At 36.3% G+C, this 21,468-nt stretch overlaps 1 protein-coding gene across 1 annotated transcript; it reads right to left on the reverse strand.

The window, feature by feature from the left end:
- Window positions 1–660: 660 nt before the first annotated feature.
- LOC133330100 (uncharacterized) lies at window positions 661–8,906 on the reverse strand. The gene is made up of 9 exons (XM_061538569.1): window positions 8,734–8,906; window positions 5,541–6,483; window positions 5,121–5,472; window positions 4,874–5,057; window positions 4,304–4,524; window positions 3,994–4,091; window positions 3,713–3,905; window positions 3,547–3,647; window positions 661–819 (listed from the first exon to the last, which is right to left on the reverse strand). Exons 1-9 carry the CDS (start codon window positions 8,904–8,906, stop codon window positions 661–663), a joined length of 2,424 nt encoding a protein of 807 aa, XP_061394553.1.
- Window positions 8,907–21,468: the final 12,562 nt, after the last annotated feature.

The raw sequence follows: 21,468 nt of genomic DNA on the forward strand, positions 1-21,468 counted from the left end.
GTTTGGGAATACTATATAACAATGTAAAGATATTATATTCCAAGAGTAGAGTCTGTCACATGAAAAATGTATATATTAAGAGATATTTTGTATGCAGTGCTAATCGAATCGACGAGATCGACCAACGTGTCCAGAATATGGGTATATTAGATTTTGATATTTTTATTATATTTGCGATAGAAAATAAATAAATAAAAATAATAATATTGAAGTCAACACACACATCGATTCGATTTACACCACATAACTGTATATTTAACACAGGTAACATTGAACAGTCATTTCGATATGATTCTTAATGGAAGAAATGTAAGATAGTCGTCGTCAATAGTAATTTTAGAAATGTATTTCTTTAAAAGTCAATACACAATTTCCTTTTTATAGATGGAAAAGTCTAATAGGTTAATATATAAATTGACATTGAAATAGCAACTCTAAAAATATGAATTAATTTGTTTGTTATGTCTATCGTAATATGTAGTCTGTGCGCAAATGCTCTGCTACAACATTCTCGATAGATATTCAGATGTGGTATTGGGTTACCCGCATTTCTGAACTGACGTTTAGAAGAAATTGCATTTGAATCACAAATCGTTTGTACTCTCCACTTTAACATTAAAAACGTCGCGTTCGCGAAATTTGTAGGGATTTTTCAATGTTTTACAAAACGTGTAGGTTCTCACAGCTCTTTGATTTCGAAATGTCAGTAAGGCAAATTTTATGAAGTATCTCCTTTGCCATTTGTAGAGATATATGGGTCCTAGAGGTTTTTATTTTAGATGAGTTTGCTTTCTTCTCCCTGGACTCTTTCAAACGCATCTGTAAAAGAGGAAAATAAATAATAAGCTGCCACATCAAAACTACAATATCATGTGCAATATGACAAATTGTATTTTTAAAAATCCTCCAGCTGGAAAATTGTTTAGGTCTGCTGGGAATGCTTGAAACAGTTAATATCTCTTCATTTTGGAAAAAATTCAAATTAATATCTCCTTCACACACCAATTTAGAAGCTGTAGAAATTCGTAGTAGTTTTAATTTAGCTGCTTTGTAAATAGCTGGACTTTGGATTTAGCTGCCCAAAATACACTTTTTTCGTACTTTTTCTCATATTCCCTCTCAAATATTTTGTTTAAGCGCACAATTCATACCTGCACAAGATAACAGCTCAGAATATTTGCATATTTTCCCTCTGACATTTTTGCACAAGGAATATCAAATTAAGAAACAGTCGTTATATTTTACATATGGTCGGAAACCACACACACTGTTTTTCGAATTAGTTCGAACATACTCTGTTATTGTGTCAGCATGAATTGACGGCAAGACTGATTCTCAAACTTTAAACGCATTTTTCTCGAAGCAGTGTTTTTGCGAATGGCGGGCACGATAACTCAAAAACTAATTATCCAACGGTTCCAAATATTGATACGTTTCTCGTATAAACTAGGATAAAGCCAATCGGTAAAGAACTTCCTTATTTTTTAACTAACAGCCTGTTTTTGTAAAATTCGAAACGAAACAATTCGAACGAATTACTACCAAACCTTTATTTATGTAAAAAAATGTTTCTTGATTCAAAACAAAAATAAATGACATATTTTTCAAAACCAAGGAGTTTGGTCGTAAGTCACTCGAATTCGTTCGTTTATAATTTTACAAAAAACAGGCTGTAAGTTTGTGATCAAAAAACAATATTCAAAGGTCCACCATTTTGTTAATTTTTGAGAGCCGTTGAGTTTGAGTGATGAGTTATCATGCCCGCCATCAAAAATAAGAACTTTTCAAAGGACTCACTATTAGATACTTTTTAATTTCGCATATAGGACGTTTAACGTTCAATTGGACAGTGAGTGTAAAAAGTATTTTGCCTCAATAAAAATTTGAAAAAATTCTAATATATACGTCTGAAGCCAGCAAACTAAAGATGTAAAATGACTTATGTATGATGGAGTACATTTGTGGACATATTTAGATCGTATTTCTGCAAGAATCACAGCGAAAGACCTATTGGTCTCGAAGATATCGGCCGAAATATATAATAATCCAAAAATGTTTATCACAAAAAAGTATTTTGCTTTTTATTATTATTTTAGAAAAAATTGTTACATTGGACACGTTTGGTCTTTTTATAGTTACAATTGCGGTTAACCACATACTGTAAGCGATTTGACCACGATTCCATTACATCACGGCATTTTTTCGTGGGTATTTTCTCACATTTACATTCAATACATTCTCCATCAGTATTTCATTTAATATTTGGTATTTTCTCGTCCTAATCTTAAGATGAGAGTATTAAACATAGTCATTGGGGCTTCAAAACATCCCAAATATGTTTAGAATAATAAAGAAGAGGTTTTGCAAAATATAACGCGAGGACAGAACCTTAAAAACTATAAAAACCAAAATCCGACAAACAAATTATTTAAAAAAAATTCGCGAAACTCAAATTTTTTGACTTCGAAATTTGTATGGTCCAGTAATATTGATCTAGGAACCAATATATGCAATGTAAATACCAATAAGTGGGTCAGATTCAAAGATATGAACAGTTCTAAAGCAATAGTAATAAAAACCAATACATGAAGTTGGGATAAAACATCATTATTCGTCAAATCCTATTGTCTTTTGAAAAACTCTGGTTGCTGGTGGCGAATACGCATTCTATATTTTATCTCCGATTAACACCATCAGTTGCGAATAAAATGCAGTAGGGAATAAACGGGTCGATGTATTTTTTTTCGAAATAAGATGTATTTCTATTGCCAGAAAACCGTCCATATATTTGAATCTGACCTCCTTATCGCTATTTTCATCGTATATTTTGGTTCCTAGATCAATAAAAATGAACCATAAAGTTTTCGAAGTTAGAAAAATGGGGTTTCGCGATATTTTTTTAAATAATTTGTTTGTCGGATTTTGGTTTTAATAGTTTTTAAGGTCCTGTCCTCGCGATATATTTTGTAAAACCTCCTTTTTATTATTCTTAACATATTTGGAGTGTTTTGAAGCCCCGACGACTATATTTAATGCTCTGATTTTGAGATTAGGACGAGAAATTACCAAATATTGAATGAAATGTTGCTGCAGAATGTATTGAACGTAAATGTGAGAAAATACTCGCGAAAAATGCCGTCGTTTATTGGAATCGTTGCCAAATCGCTTATAGTATGTCGTTACCCGCAATGGTAACCACAAAAAGACCAAACGTGTTCTATGTAAATATTTTTTCTAAAATAATAATAAAAAGCAAAATACTTTTTTGTGATAAACATTTTTGGATTGTTATATATTTCGGCCGATATCTTCGAGACCAATAGGTCTTTCGCAGTGATTCTTGCAGAAATACGATCTAAATATGTCCACAAACATACTCCATTATACATAATTCATTTTACATCTTTAGTTTGCTGGCTTTAGGCGTATATATTGGATTTTTTTCAAATTTTTATTGAGGCAAAATACTTATTACACTCACTGTATATATATATATAATATCAAATCATATATTGTGGGAAAATATAACGTTGTGAAAAATGGTACCTGCTTCAAAACACCAACTAGTAGTTCATCTACATTATGCTGTATACCACTGGACGTTTCAATAAATTTGGCATCTCGAGAGGCGGCAAGTGCTTTGCCATCTAAAAAATAAATAAATAATACATTGTAATATACGATATAATGTCGATGTATTTAGCATCTTTACCCTGGGATGATATAACCCGTGACCTTGCTAAATCAGCCTTATTGCCCACAAGAATAACGGCTTTATCCTTCGTATAGTTCTCCTGCCATAAGTAATTGATGATTTCTTCCGCAACACGAAAGGACGACTTTTCCACAATGGAGAACACCACCACACAGCCATGGGGTTCGTAAGTTGACAAGGAATTTTCCACCTGATTGAAAGTTGTCCAAACAAATCGAAAATACGTACATTACTATCTGTGGATATTGTCCCTATAATTCACAAAAATATGCTCTTACACTCATTTCCACACTTGGATGATCAATGAACACCAATTCGGACTCCTCATCATCCAAGAGAACGCTAACCGTCTTCTCGCCGAATTCATCATCTAAAACTCAAATGTGAATTATTCACTAAAACATACCAAATGTTAAAAAGCTAAACGAGTGAAGAAAAGAAGTATTGGTGTGGGGGAAGGATGCGGGTTGGAGTGCAAAGGTAACATCTGACTTACTGTGATTTAAGTCGTGATTTTTCGCATGAAAACTCGTTCAAAACTTATGAAAGCAAATGTGCATTTCACCGCGTTTTTCTATATTAACTTACCTAGACTTGCATCATAGGTGTGCATGTACTCGGAAGTCATGAACTGATTGACCAGGGCCGTTTTTCCAACGCCAGCATCTCCCAACATTACAATACGGTATCTGGGTGGCGGCGGAGGCTCAACGTTTTCCGAATCCTCATCTGGAGAACCTGGAACAGAGTCCACATTTGCATAGCCACCTCCACAGCATGAACCATCAAATGGGGATCGTTCGCTAGCTCTATGTATGAGATAGGAAACATCAACATGTGTTAAAGAGGCCATAGTCCAATTGTACACATAATAATTCACACTGGTAGTAATAACAGGTGTTCAATTTAAAGGTAATATCCCCCTACTATCTTAAAATTAGAGCCTTCTTAGGACATAATATTTATACACAATTATATGCATTACATAAAAGTATTTATCATCTATCCCTACGTGAGTCCCTCTCATCTTTAAATTCCCACTTTTTGCAATGCAAATTACTGTTCCTAATTGAGTATCATCATTTTAAGGATGGATATTAATTAGATGAAAAAAATCCTATCTTCGGCTACGTAGGCCAGCTATCTATCCCTACTCACCTGCTATTTGTAGAATTAACACTTGTGTTACTGCGGGATCGCCGAGATATTATAGAGTCTCCGCAATTAACTACGTTGCCCTTACTTATGGAAAAATGTCGTAAACGGTAAAGATCATCGCTAACTCTTGGATTGTATGGACGGTCCGGTAATGAGCAAACCCTTGGGCGGAAGTGATCTGGAACTGTGAAAGGAGGCGTATGTTGGGTAAAACGTATAATGTGGCAAAATATATATCTCAACTAACCTGGAAGCTCCAGGAAATTTGATGTTCGGCGTTGGCGCCCTCTATTTGACGCCTGGAAAGCTAGTGGTCCTATATCGTCGTTGGATACCAAGGAAGCGTTTGAACAAGCACTCTTCATCGACTCGCGAGAACTTCGGCGACTAGCCAAATATGCCAGGCCGCCCTTTGAACTACCGCGCCTGCGTGGTTTATAATTACCAGCTGTCGGGGTAGCTGATTCCCCTCCCATTTTATGTTTGCCTCTTTCGCCTTCCGTGTCTTGAGTTAAGTCGCTAGTCGATTTTCTATGCCGCAAAGAAACCACACTATCCGAGCAGGTGCGATCTAGCGTTGAGTGTGAGCTGTGAAGTACCTGTATGATCCGAATGGAAGTTATTTAGAAAACAAACAGAAACATGAAAAATCTCATCGTCTTCATACTTGGTATCCGGGATTGGATGTTATGTTAATTGCGTGTCTTCGTTTGCGGATCATTGATTTCTGTTCCGCTAGTGGACTTAGATCTTGAGTCTGGTCAGACGTTGTAGTTTGTCGCGTTGAAGTGTCCGAATAACTGAAAGATGTTGTTGTCGTAGCTACGGTACTAGTTTCCGATTCTACGGATAGTTGTGTACAGTCTGTTACACAGGAATCTCTTTTAAGATAATAATTACTCGGTCCCAGTCCTTGATATCCTCCCAAATTCGATGAAACTGTCATATCCCACTCATCACTTCGAACCGGAGACTTGTTGGTGTTGAATCGGGGAAGATTTTCTAATGGAGTTGAGCGTAATAGCTTCTTTGAATTTTGTCTGTGAGGCTCGTGCAAGTTTGGTGACATGGGTGCAGCGGAGTGATTGTTCTCAAAATATCTTCCTGAAAGAACAGGGTTATCGCTGATTTCGTCCTCATCGACATCAGGAGATACTGGCTCGTAGTATTCAAATTTTCGGCTAGGAGAATCCATTAGAGGGCTAATGGCTTCAAAGACAAATTTGCATGGTGTATGTGGACTTCGACGCGGAGATATGGGAGTTTGACTGTTGTTGTACAAGTTGCATGACGGAGAGTCCATTGAATTGTCATTAGAATAAACTCCTTTAGGACTTCTAGATCCTGTGGATGGAGTGTGGTAGTAGGAAGTCGACGATAGCGCATCGTCGCTACTATCATTGGCGTATGTTGTTGTAATTTTTGGGCTACGAGGCGGATTATCCCGACTGCTTGATCGAGTATTTGGAGCTGACGATGTCGTCGGCGCATCCGAATAGTTGCTATGGCAACTGTAGTTACTTCGTATCGAAGGACTCCTCTCTGCGGGAAGAGTTGATGGTTTTATGCCCGAATCGTAGGCATTGACACCGATCGGCATTGGAAGATTTCTGAGCAAATTCATCGATAGTTATGAAACGAAGTCAGGAAAAAAAAAATTAAAAGAAAATAATTCGAGTTTTTGGCATTGATTACATATAAATAATTAGGCTTGGAATATAAACATATGTACATAGATAATTTTTTGCGTATTTCAATTTTCTCATACAGTTTCAAAGTAAAGCTTATCAAAAAATTACGGCAGTAAAATCATTCAATATTTAGTTGTGATTTTCTTCAATTCATATCACTTGGTGTAAGTTGAACTTGTAAACACGGAATTGACCAGCATCCGAACTGTTTTATTTTATAATTCACATTCCGAGGAAGATACTCCGAATTATTGATCTCACTTTATTAACATTTTATTGCAATTTGAAGAGAATAATCATTAAAAAGAGTGAACTCTTTTATTAATTTCATAAATTTGTGTAATGAAGTTTAACACACGCAGTTTAATTATATAAAATAAAAGTTACAAATTATAAAAGCCTTAGAATTAAATAAATTATTTATATGTGGATATACCAAAACGTTTAACATAGAATGCGCTTTTACACAATATGTTTTTTACAAATCGCTCATTTGCTGCAAAACCGGCATTAACAATTAAAAACTTGTTTTTTGAGATATTGTTCGCAATGTCAGACTTTATGTCGTGTAAAAATTCAGATGAATATCTCTTTCACACTCTGATGGGTATTTACGATCTTGAATAGCTAATACAGCATTTTACACCATATTTCCGGGTTTTTGTTATTAAATCGGACATGGACCCAGGTATTCCATTTTCTATACGAGTATTTGTTTTGATATTAATGAGTTTATATTTGAATATTGGGAACTACCAGAAAACGTGGACATGCGTCGATACATTTTTGTAAACATAGAGAACTCGTCTATTATGTGGATAATAGACAAAATGTACTTTAAATCGGGAGCCAAATTTTGGCAGTTAATTAGTTTATACCCAATGTTTGGGAAAAGTATTTACCGACGTATTTAAAGTATTACAGCCTTACCTAAAATTCAACTAGCTTGTTCGACGTTTTTCACCACAAAAGTAGAACACATTTATTTATATGAATGTTACCGAAATACGTCGACGTACGAATTTTCAAAGTTGAAAAAATTCAACTATAACAGAACGTAAATTTGTTTTTTCCTTTTGTTGAAAAAAGAAACAAAACATAAAGAATCGTTGAATTTTAGATAATGTTGTTATAAAACAAATAAAAAGTGTCTGTCAGTGTCACCCTATGGTTTGCAGAGGATGTTGGGAGATACCAGAAAGAGTGGACCATTGGGTCCCATCTTTGGATTTGATCTAGACTTGGTAAAGATAACAGGTTGTGAAAAGCTTGATTGAAATTGGACATTCCATCTTCAAATTTGGTCTAGGGTTGCAAAGTTTGTTTCAAATCGGACATTTCAATCGCCTGATATTGGATTTAAAAATATTGAAAATTTCGATCAATTGAGGTGGGGGTACCGGAAGGAATGGACCAATGGGTCTCATCTTCAAACTTGATGTAGGCTTGGGAAAGATAATAGGTTGTGCAAAGTTTGGTGGAAATCGCACATTCCATCCTGATATTGGATTTATAAATATTTAAAATTTTAAACCTTTTTGTTGGCGGGCATGAAAACTCGTCACCTGAACATCGGAATACGGAAATTCCAAGTGTGTTAGAAAGAGTACGTGTCATGTATGAACTAGGATTATTGACTTCGCTAAAAATTAACAACATGGCGGATCTTTGCATTCTTTGACCACAATATACTTTAAAAAATAAGATAATTCTTTGCCGATTGGCTTTATCCTAGTTCATACGATAGCTATACACTCCCAGAGAAACGTATCAAAATTTGGAACCGATTGGATAATTAGTTTTTGAGTTATCGTACCCGTCATTCGTAAAAACACTGCTTCGGGAAAAATGAGTTAAAAGTTTGAGAATCACTCTTGCCGTCACTTGATGCTGACACAATAAATCGGCTATATCTTCAAGAGTTCATGAGGTTTGCACTGGAGGGGCATTCTTGAATTAGTGTAGATTCGAATTAAATAAAAAAAAAAATAAATTAAATTTTTGACACTGAGAATGGGGGGTCCCCTTAAATGGTAAGTGACGAAAATTTGTTGCGGTTTTGAGAAATAAAAAATCATAAATCCTAATTTTCCATTAACTTAAATACATATATATTGATATGGATTCACTATGTGCACTTGTTGACGCAAATATGGGTCGCAGACTTACCTAAGCTGTTTGGGATTTTTAAAAGGCAGCGGGGATGATGATGTCCGCGTAGCTACATTATTTACTGTTGTTTTCGCACAAAATCCTGCCCCGGTTTCATCCCAACTATAGTGATGTTGTTCAAATTTTGCATTAAAGCGCGGACTGTGCGCTGGGTGTCTTGGACTGGTCATGTCGACAGATGTTGCTGCTGTAATTTCGCGGATATTTTGTACTACCTTCAATTCATTGCGTCTGTGTGGTGTTGTGTGTGGAGTGGCGTGCTGTTAGAAATAGATAGAAGTACATACATATTTTGTTCATTCCCTTTTCCATATACATTTACGAAGGCACATAAAACACCCATTCTGGCTTTAATTGCGGCTAAATATTCGTAAGCTAGGCGATAATAAATAACATCCGAACGTGCCCGCCAACCAAACTGTTGCTTTTGAACTTTGCTTTATATACTCAATTTACGATACAAAGGTATATAGAGAAGCATCCTGAGAAACAAACAACTACAACACACACACATACAATGCACAAGGATCCTAACATTGAATGGCCTGGAAAGTAAGTGTAAAAGTGAAGACTCTGTAAGTTTGCCGACTTCCCTTGTCCATTGCTTGATAAGTGTTGTGTGTGTAATTTGTGTGCGGTATGTATTATATATTGCGATTCCAACAATGCCTTTTAACACAGAGGGGAAGAGAGCACGTCGCTTGGTATGTTGTATACAAAAAATGTTCTGCGTATTGCTTTGTGTAACGTCTACATAATCAATGTTTGCTCGATACGTTAATTAATAGCTGTTATTTTATTTGCATATCCTTTGCACTGGCTTGGGAGTTGTCTATAAATACTTGCCATGGCAAACATAGCATTCCATTCAGATACTTTTGTTATTTTGTTGAAGTCCATGCTAAATGCTAATTGAAAATTTTTTTTGTGGCGTTTGTAATTCAAATAAATTTTCGTGTGATTGTTTATGTTTCTGTTGAAATGCATAGAATGTGTCCGTTTTTATACCCTTCACCACACTGTGGTACAGGGTATTATGTCTTTGTGCACATGTTTGTAACAGGCACAAAGAATCGAGATCGACCCGAGATAGACCCATGGTTCCTTTTGAGAATTTGCATAGAATCACTCTGAATCGATTTATGCATGTCCGCCCGTCTGTCCATGTTAAATTGTAAACAAAGTCGCATTTGTGATCCGAATTGGATGAAATTTGGCACAGCTCATTTGTTTGGCTCAAGGACAAATCCTACTGAAATTGGAAAAAATCGGTTCAGATTGAGATATAGCTCCCATATATAGTTTCGTCCGATTTTCAGTAAATGGTGCACCAAAGCCCCGAAATAAAGCCGATTAGCACACAATTTGGCACAACGTACTGGTGTTAGTATAAACTAACGTGTGGAAAGTTTCGTTGAAATCGGTTCAAGAAGATTTGGGGTGGGAATTCCCTTGGCTCGTATATTAAAAATAGAGAAGGACAAATTCGACATAGGTCAAGTTTTAACTCTAAGTGTATTACATATCACATATAGTTCGAAGTCGCTAAAAATATGGTACAAGCCAACAGTTTCATTGTTGTACCCACGGATCTAGTTATATGTCTCTCAAGCAGACAATTCATTCCATGTAATTAGCAGTTTTTTTAGCTTTCAAATATTATGTATATAAGTTGTATCGGTTGTTTGAAACAGTTACAAATATCGGTTATTGTATTTGAAAATCCGGTTCAAACATTTAGGAAACCGGAACTGTCTCCCGCCATTCTCAATTTTGTACTTTTAAGATTTTAAATGGGCTGGTAAATGAATACCAATGCTTGTTAAGATTTGTAACTTTGAACATATATATTTGAAGATTTAAAAAGGAAGAAAAATAATTTACAAATAATCTTTGTTGTTGTTTTTAGTGATCAAAGGTGGCGGGCATGATAACTCCTCACTGGAACATCGGAATCCGAAAATTCCAACGGTGTTAGGAACTTTCAATTTTATTTTGGAAAATCGCCTATTTTTGACCACAAACTAAAAATAAGGAAGATCATCACCGATTGGCTTTATCCTAGTTCATACAATAGCTATACACTCACAGAGAAACGCCCCAAAATTTGAAATCGATTGGGTAATTAGTTTTTGTTTTGGAGAAAAACGCTTCTAAAGTTGGAGAAGCCCTCTTGCTGTCACTTGATGCTAACACAATAAATCAGCTATATCTTCAAGAGTTCTTCAGATTTTCACTTGAAATTTTGTATGGACATTCTGCAATTAGAGTAGATTCGAATTATACAAAAAAAAAAAAAAATAAAATTGACACCGAAATTAAGGGATTCCCTTAAATATTGCTCCTTATAATTTACTATTTATACAAAATGTATTAGTTTTCGTAGATATAAGGTGTTCTGAGCAACGATAGAGTAAAAATGGTTCTTATCTTTGTATACCCTATCTAAAATCCTACGACCGACATTTTTGTAGAACATATGAAGATAAAAACATTTGGTCTTGTGATATATTGTCAATAAAATGAGTATGGTTCAATAAAACACGCCCAGGGACGCGCGATAAAAGAAGGATATGTTTTACTAAAATATTCCTCGTTAGCCGAAAAAATGTATTCAGCTTTTTATACCCTCCGCCATAGTATGGAAGGTATATTAATTTTGTTTTTCCGTTTGTATCTTATCGAAATAATCTTTTCCGACCCTATAAAGTATATATATATATTCTTGATCAGCGTAAAATGTTCGGTTTCTCAACCGAATTTGCTGAAATTCGCTACATTGGGTTCTTATTGGGTACTAAATGTCTCCACAAAAAATTGTAAATATAGGTCCACTTTTTCTGGTAGCCCCCATATAACGGTACCTCCTAATTTGCATGATCGTATTTTTCCGCCGAATTAGCTGTAATTTAGTATTTTGAGTTCTTAATAGGTACCAAATCTCTCCACAAAAAATTATGAATATAGGTCCATTTTTTCGGATAGGCCCCATATAAGGGTACCCCAAATTTTCGGTATTTTGGGGTTCTTGAGCGTGTTTTTCAACCGAATTTGCTGCAATTTGGTATTTTGTAGTGGTATATGGTAACAAATCCCCCTACCAAAAATTATTAATATTCGCCCCCTTTTTGGGGTAGTCCCGATATAACCCCCTTTTTATATTAAAATAGTTATCTGTTCCGAGTTTTGAGTTTGGTTCTAAAAGTCTGTTGTAATCATTTCACATGCGGAGGATAGCGAGATAAAAAATTAGAAAGTAAGCCGTTAGAATCTTAAATCTTCATATGGGAATCGTTGTTATATATGTGGTTTTAAAATTTCGAACTTAAGGTGTACGAAAAGTGTTAAATGGCATCCAATTTAATTCGAATGAATACAAATGTAATTTTTATGTGGACAATATTTTGAAAGTACAGTATTCCCCGCTTAATTACCTTCCACGCTTAATTAATCCGATTTCAGAATACCCAGTTATTTTCAGTACAATCCCTTACAATATTGCACGTCTAACTACCTCCTTTTAATTACCCATTTCATTTATGTTCCCCTAAATAACCTACCCCAAAGTAACCGTATCTTTAAATCTGTCCCATGTAATTACCCTATTTATTTTCGTTTAATCTGGCAACTTCACTTAAAATGGGTAACATTTGCTAGTGCACTTGCCACACATGTGCACATAGAATCTTTTGTTTAGAAAGTTTTCGTGAAATGTCTCCCAGAAATACATTTTTGTCTATCAAACTAAAGCTGCAGTTAATACCTCAAGCAAAAAAGGAAGAAAAAGCAAAACACCAGTGTCCACCGATATTTACCCTCGCTGGGTAATTAACCGGGGTCTAAGGCTAATTGCCCTAGCGATGTATTTAACCGTGCACTTTTAATTACCTTCCACAAATATTTACTCAAAAATCATGAAAATTTCACTGAGGTAATTACTAAATAATAAATGTTTAACCAAAAATGACCAATTGTTCTCCACTTTTCATTTGAATTTTTTTAGGGTTAAATAAGATGTTTTTACAATCTTTACAAAATATTGGGTTTAAAAATTATTTTGCGTTGAAGCTACAAAAACATGAATTTGGTAGGGTATTTTGAATAAGTTCAAAAAATTTATCCATCACACTGTTGGGAAAGCAGCAACAATAAAGGACTCGTTTTTTAGCATAAAAGTCGCCATACTCAAGTATGGTTAAAATCGAGAAATATTAAAATTTCCGACCAGAATCCGATCGAGAACATGTGTGGAATCTTGACTCATCGTGTCTATGCAGAAAACCGCCAATACCAAACTGTATTTTACCTCCAAAAAGTGATTATCGATTAATGACGGTCAATCGATGAAGAATTGCGAAAAATTTTGATCAACAGTGTGATGGATAAAATTTTTGAACTTATTCAAAATAAGGGAGGCCCTACCCATTATTTATAAAAGTTATTTTATTTAAGTTTTAAAAAATAATTTTTTCCAATTTTGTAAAAGTGCGTCTATAGTTATGCAACACCAGTAAATTTGAAAGTGCCGAATTCGCGAAACCATAAAGAATAAATTAATAATTTTTGTTGAATAATATGTGTTTTTGATCGTTTTATTGTGTACCATAACTTAATGGGTCCATTTTATTTGTCAACTAACATACCAATTGAATTGAAGGTGCGGCTATAGTTATGATACGCAGTGTAGTATAGAAGCACAATGGCAAAGAATTGCCTACTCCCTACAAACTGCAGCAAAAAGAACAATTGGGTACCAAAAAAACCACCACCAAGAAACCCATGGTACAATCAGGAGTGTCGTAATACTACTGATGTGAAAAACGCAGCGTATAGGGCAACCCTGCAGACAGTAGCAACACGTAATGTGATGGAGAATTATCGGGAGAAAAGGAGAGAGGAGAAACGTGTTTTCAGAAAAAAGAAGAAAGAACAAGAAAAATGTGAGCGTGAGCAAATCGAGATGTACAGAAGTCAGAATGAAGTCCGGAAATTTTACCAGCGAGTAAAACACCAAACCGAAGGCTTTGGTGCAGGCACATCCTCCTCCTGTAGAGATGAAGAAGGAAACCTGGTGACAGATACAGACAGCGTGTTGAGGATCTGGAAGGAGCATTTCGAAAAGCTTCTAGTATCAAATAGTGGCGATGAAGAAGATACCCCAGAACCAATAAGAGATGATGGTATAGAGTGTATACCACCTAGCCAAGATGAGGTCATAAAGGAGCATTTCGAAAAGCTTCTAGTATCAAATAGTGGCGATGAAGAAGATACCCCAGAACCAATAAGAGGTGATGGTATAGAGTGTATACCACCTAGCCAAGATGAGGTCATAAAAGCAATTAATCGGCTCAAGAACAACAAAGCAGCAGGAGCCGATGGGTTACCAGCCGAACTATTCAAGACTGGTGGCCAGATGCTGGTCAGGAGCACAAAAGGACACAGCATCCTGTGTCCCGTGCACAAAAAAGGAGACAAGACGATATGTGCCAACTATAGAGGAATAAGTCTCCTTCCCATAGCATATAAAGTGTTACCCAGTGTGCTGTGTGAACGATTGAGGCCAATGGTCAATGACATCATCGGACCACACCAATGCGGCTTTAGACCTGGCAAATCCACCATTGACCAGATTTTCACTCTGCGCCAAATCCTGGAAAAGACCCACGAAAGACACATCGACACATACCACCTATTTGTCGACTATAAAGCCGCATTCGACAGCCCTATCCGAGTGGTGTTTAAAGCCATGTCTGCGTTCGGCATTCCTGCAAAATTAATACAGCTATGCAGGATAACTTTAAGTGGCACAAGGTCAGCAGTTAAAGTAGGAAAGGACCTATCGGAGCCCTATCGGAACCGAACGAGGATTCAGACAAGGTGACAGTTGTCGTGTGATCTTTTTAACATTCTACTGGAAAAGGTCATACGAGACGCAAAGGTGAACAGAAATGGTACTCTGTACACCAAACAACACATGTTACTCGCCTACGCCGATGACATCGATATAATGGGTCGAACATTGCGAGCGGTAACAGCCACCTTTGAACAAATTGAAAAGGAGTCTGCCAAAGTGGGTCTGGCAGTAAACGGCGAGAAGTCCAAGCTGGTATCAACGCGCAAGACGTCCAGTAGACTCGGACCAACTGTGGAACTTGAGAACTACAGCTTCGAGGTAGTTAAAGACTTTATATACCTTGGTACCGCCATAAATAAAACGAATGACATCAGTTTTGAAATTCGGAGAAGGATTGTGATGGCCAACAGATGCTACTATGGTCTAAGTAAGCAGTTTAGAAACAAGGCCACCTCCCTCCAGACCAAACTCACACTTTACAATACGCTGATACTACCCGTGCTATTATATGGATCAAAAGCATGGGTACTTGCGCAAGCAGATGAGGCAGCGCATGGGGTATTTGAGAGAAAAATTCTCCGAAAGATCTACGGGCCGATCTGCGTCGACGGTGAATATCGGCATCGAATGAACCACGAGCTTGGCTAGGCCATGTTTTGCGGATGAATGAAAATGCCCCAGCTCAAAAGGCATACAAAAATGAGCCTACTGATGGTTCCCTTAGAAGGGGAAGGCCGCGAATTAGATGGAAAGACCAAGTAGAAAACGACATCTTGGAACGTGGTCTTCCAAATTGGTGGACTTGCGCACAAGACCGACGCGCTTTAAAAGAAAAATATATGAAATGGGTAAATTCTTTTAAATGTGCTGCAAAATTGTGTTATATTCAGAGAGCAGCTTTGGCAGATGTTCTACTTATAGTAGTGGTTTTTGGAAAAATGTTTTCAAATGGAAAATAGGTCGAGCAAATGATTGTACATTAGAGTAACTTTGGGTAATGTGGACTATGCGTCTAATATGGACCACCCCCTATCTAAGAAAATGCATGCTTTTTTCTGGTAACATTTTAGAAAACATGGAGTGGCAATCAAAATAAGTTGGAAAAATCCGAAAAACAACAAAAAATATGGAATTATAACCGATTTTATTTCTCTTTTTTTTTTGGATTTCGTCGAACTTAGGGTGCAATGGTAAACTAGGCTTTGAGTGTCATCGTTATATAAGGTACACAATGTAATGCTAATGCTCCATCGTTAAATCGCATAATCGTTAAACCGGAATTCAACTATAAATATGTATTCAAACATGTTTCGTATTCTATTGAAATCTATCGCTGGATATACTATACTGTTACGCTGTATTACGTATTTTGGTCACGGCATCATTAGTTGAGACGAGCAAAAATATTTCACTCTATTCAATTTGTAACGAGCTTGCGACAATGTTTTGGTTCGATACCTGTTGGTTACACTGAAATGAATGTATGTAAATAAAAACACCTTTTACGTGGTGTTCGATGTTCGTACGAGCGTACAAGTGGATTATGAATGTTCGTTCGTACATACTACATACATACATACATGTCACAACATAGACCTACAAGCCAATTGTTCAAAAAAGGGATCTCATAAGGGTGTGCGTATGTGTGTACAAAATACGATGCCTCACATAGATACAATAGACCGAGTGCGACAAGGGTGGCGGACAAACAAACACGTTTATGCTAAATTGATGCGACGTGAATGTGCGATGGGTGGGATGGGTGAAATCGTTACACATGTCAATTGACAGAATGTTGTGGCGAACAAAATATAGTAAAGTGTTTTGTCTATTAACGATAATGAACTTTGCCATTTGTTCAACGGAGATCGGAATTCGTTGTCACCCATTGGCCTCGGTGTCTCAATTTCGTTGACAGGACTAACCAGCAGCGACACAACGGGTTCCCGTTACCTATTGATTTTAGCGGCAACGCTATTTGGGAGCAAATGATGGCGGGTGATGTTTGGTCTACGGGCGCCCTGTTGCGTTGCCTTCTTGTTACACACATTTCCATAGTATACTCACAATGTTGCCCAGGCAAGTAAGTACACTTTGTAAGTATAATAAACCACAAGCGATTCGACGCAGGCAATGGCGGAGGGTGGACATTTTTTGTGCGTGGCTGTGTGTGTTTATTTTGCTATTCTAAATACGTCGATATGTAAATTTATGCAAGGTCTAGTTAGAGCCAGACAGACGGAGTGGGAAGGATTGTCGACAACTGTGATTATTGTGTGGTCATATGCCAAACAGCGTGACAATAGACACCAAATCTCTTCATTCAGACCTCCAATCACTTTGTCAATCAACAAGTGTTGTTGCATGTCCTCGTCGTATAATTTCTGTGTACACTGTATGTGTGCGTAACAAATCGAAGGTTTCCCATTGGGGACATTTTCGAGAGTGGTTTAAGGATTTAATTGTTTTAAGTTATTATGGTCGCAATTGCTTTTAAGGCTGCATATTGACTTTAACTGCGAAATAATCGGGTATTTGGCTTATATCACACAGTTTTAGACGTTTTAATACATTTGGCCGTTCCGGTGTTTAGGCAACGCCATTTAATTCAGTCTGAGACTTATTATTCTTTTGCACATAAATATCGGAGAGGGGAACAACCAAATCTAATTACTATTACCGTTTACCACCGGACCACAAATTTTCACTACAATGGGAAACGGTTGCTGCGACGATATTGACACCCGAATTACAGCACTTTTCTAGCGTGTTGACGGTTGTAATTTTCGATTTGTACTGTGCATATGCCGAATGTGTCTAATGGTTTTATGAATTCATCCCGCAAATGAATGCCGCGAAGAGCTTTTAAGTCCCTGCATACATATCGAAAGGATTCCAGGCACACTTGTTGGGCTTTTTGTGGAGCCAGTGAGCTTTTTGTAGTAATTACAATGGATGTGTCAGCTAAAGCTTTTGCGGCATGACTGCTAATTGTGAAAACAATTTACGAGGTGATACTTCGCGGCATTTTTAGTTTGAATTAAGGTATGTTTGATTTTTCGTTGAAATTGGAAAAAGAAATTTGCAAACCGTTTTTTTTTAATATTCTATTAAAAGCTAAGAATGCTTCACAGAAAAAATATTTATTCAGTGACAAATCTTTTTGCTATTTTTGACAAATCTTAATGTGTTTGACTTTTTCTTTTATTAACATGACACTACATCTGACATTTTTTGTAAATTTTGACAGCTGGGGATTGTCATCCCCAGCATTACGTATATTTGTAGCAAATTCGTTATAACCAAATTAAAATATATGAAAACTGAATGTTGGGACCGAATAAATAGTTCGTTACAAAAAAAGAGTTCGCTATATCCGTTATAGCAACTCTGACGAATTTAACAAAAATACCGTTATTATTGGCTCATAATTTATATGTTTTCGCAAAGTCTCAAAGTATTCTTAAGTGATAAGATAAATATTTAATAAAAAATTGTAATATACAACTAAGTAGACATTACAAGCCATAAATTCGGGTTGGGGTTAATAAAACGCATTGTAGACAATTAGAAAAACTCATTGCTGGCGATTATACGATTGGAATATCACTAAGAGAGATGTCTGAAGAATATAATGTTCCCAGAAGTTCAATATTACATGTAGCGAATAAGTATAAAGCCACAATCCCAGTTTCGTTGACGAAGTCCACGAAAAAAAGCCAACGTACTGATAATTTGTCCATACACAGCCCTAATTACGAGAAAACCACTCTGCAAAAACTGTGCTTATTTCACCTTGTCATCAAACAATTTCAGTTTTATGCTCGCAGTAAAAAAAAGTAAAAAATTGTCAGTCGGTGTTTTTTCGGATTTAATGTTGATAACATTTTGTAAAATATTGACCATTTGTGAGGGAGGTACCGCCAGGAGTAGACTACTGGGTCCCATCTTCGGAATTGATATAGGATTGGTAAAGATAATAAGTTGTGCAAGGTTTGGTTGAAATAAAATATTCCGTTCGCCTGATATTGCATTTATAAACATTGAAATTTTTGATCATTCGTGGGGGAGTACCAGAAGGAGTGGACCAATGGGACCCATATTTGGACTTAATCTAGACTTCGTAATGATTATATGTTGTGCAAAGTTTGGTTCAAATCTGACATTCCATTCGCCTGATATTGGATTTACTAATATTGACAATTTGGCCATTCGTGGGGGATTACCAAAAGGAGTGGACCAATGGGTCCCATCTTTGGACTTAATCTAGACTTCGTAAATATAATATGTTGTGCAAAGTTTGGTTTACATCGGGCATTCCATTCGCCTGATATTGGATTTACAATTATTGTAAATGTTGACCATTTGTGGGGGAGGTACTAGAAGGAGTGGACCAATGGGTCCCATCTTCCTACTTGATCTAGCCTTGGTAAAGATCGGATAGTCCGTTTGCATGTTATTATAACATTATTTTTTAGCACAGTTTTGACCATTTTGTGGAGGAGTGGACCCGTATTCCCCATCTTCGAATTTAAACTAACTTTGGAAGTAATATTAAGATGTGCAAAGTTTGAATGAAATCGGTTGCTGCTTATCGTGTTATCGTGCGCACCAAGACAATTCGATACATTTTACAGTTTTTCTTTGACAGAGGCGAAAATGCAAGCCATGCGGCTAAAATTGTGAATGGTGTTTTTGGTTTCGATACTGTAAAAGCCAATTATGTGCAATTTTGGTTTCGCAGATTTCGTTCAGGAATTTTTGTTGTTAAAGATGCACCTGGCACAGGTAGGCCGGTTGTCGGAAATGTCCATAAAATCTGAGAAATGATCGAAGTTGACCGGCATGTAATATCGGCATTTGTAATATCGCCCAGGAGGTAAAAATTGACGATAACTGTTTTACACCAAAAAATATATAATGGATTTCTTTTTCTCTAATCTAATATTAATAATAGTAATAATAAACACAGAACGAAATAATAAAACAATGTTTTTGTTTGCAATCCTTCCAGACTATCCTACTGCCAACTGTTCAGCCTTCTTCAACTTGCAATGGTGTAAAATTTACAATTGTTCCATTTTGGGATATTGAAAATAGTAAAAAACTCAACGTATAAGTGTTGCAAAGTGTTCGTGAACATAGTGGCTTATGTCTTCGGTGAAAATGACTGGTTTTTGAAAATCGTGTCACCCTATATCGACATTGCTGGTTGGCAATACTCGTCGAAATTTCACTAGATGGCAGTATACAAAAAGGAGTGAAGACAGTGCTTACAGCCTGTTTTTGTAAAATTCCAAACGAACGAATTCGAGTGACTTACGACCAAACTCCTTGGTTTTGAAAAATATGTCATTTATTTTTGTTTTGATTTTATAAACATAAATAAAGGTTTGGTCGTAAGTCACTCGAATTCGTTCGTTTGGAATTTTACAAAAACAGGCTGTTAGAGTATGTGCTGACTCAGCCTAGATTCTGAATATTCTGTTGCCTACAGCATGATGAGGATGTCTGGCAGCACTTGCGGAAATTCCATTAGGTGGAAATGTGCTAAATTAAACAATGCTCTTGAAATACAGATGTCGCTACGAATAAAAAGGAAAACAAATAATTACACTGTGCAGCACTAAAATCTTGAACCAATCGAGACCCCCAAAATCTTGAAGCTTGTGATGGTGGAAGAAAATCCCTAGCTGGGTTTTGCATTATTAGCTAAGGTTTTCTTTTAAATTATTTTTTAAAATATTCGACTGGAGGTGGATTTTAACAATTTTCGAATAATACGTACTTATTATTGAGTCTATATTTCGTGAACTATTCGAAATATTGCTTTTCTCTCTTAAGCAATATTCTTCCTCTTAACTAGAACTAAAAAATTTTTCTTGAGATAAAATCAATAAAACATCACCATCATACTGAAAATAGCACAACTGCAAAAAAATTAAAATTTTGACATACTTTTTCCATGTTTTTTCACACTTATTTCAGAAACTGCTACTGACTCGACCAAACAGTATATGACAAGAAGATAGCCAATAGCAAATCAAACAACTCTTCTTAAAACCCCGATTTCATTGGTTGACTCCTTCACATAGTTATAGCCTCACAAATTCATCAAAATGAACCAAAAAACACTCCCAATTGTATGTTTATAGAAATAACCAGTGAGCGGAGCAGTATAGTCGGACGGGGCCGACCATACGATACCCTACACAACTACCACGGAACTGCGGTAGTTTATATATAATACTGCGGATTTTTATTCCGAGCCTGGGCAATATTTCGTGATATTGGCATCCTCTTGCCCGATTAGAGGTAAACAGCACCTCTTCCTCACAGTGACATATTTTCCGAATATTACAAGTATTCAGTACAGCTATTGTCCAGATTCCCTTCACCGTGGGTTGTATTGTGATGTTCGGCTTTCATTTGTGGTCTATATATCGACTCGAAAATAACACAAAAAATTAAGTTTTCGGTCCACTTCATTCCAAAAATATTATCTGATCATCAGCGAAAATTATAGGCCTTGTCCTTGACCATAACTGGAACCTTATGGAACATTTCAAAGTGATCAGCGCTATAGTTCCGCGCTCTAGAGTGATAATGGGTTACTAAATAATATACGGATACGGAGATACCAGTAAATATTTAGGTGTAACTCCCACATCCGAGCACATACAACAATATAATTGGTATTAATTTAAAGGTCAACCACTCCTCTTTGATATAATATCAACTTCTCAGATCGATGTCATTCAGGGGTAAATATATACGCTATAGAATACAAATTTTGTCATTTTTCACACAAAAGTCAGGGTCCATTTGACCCGCTAAATATTGACCAATCTTTATCAAAAAAGGCATGCTTATTCTTT

The sequence above is a fragment of the Musca vetustissima genome, unplaced genomic scaffold, assembly GCF_032173495.1.
Source record: "Musca vetustissima isolate MV318-11 ecotype Yass unplaced genomic scaffold, APGP_CSIRO_Mvet_v1 utg4481, whole genome shotgun sequence".
Lineage (NCBI taxonomy): Eukaryota > Metazoa > Arthropoda > Insecta > Diptera > Muscidae > Musca > Musca vetustissima.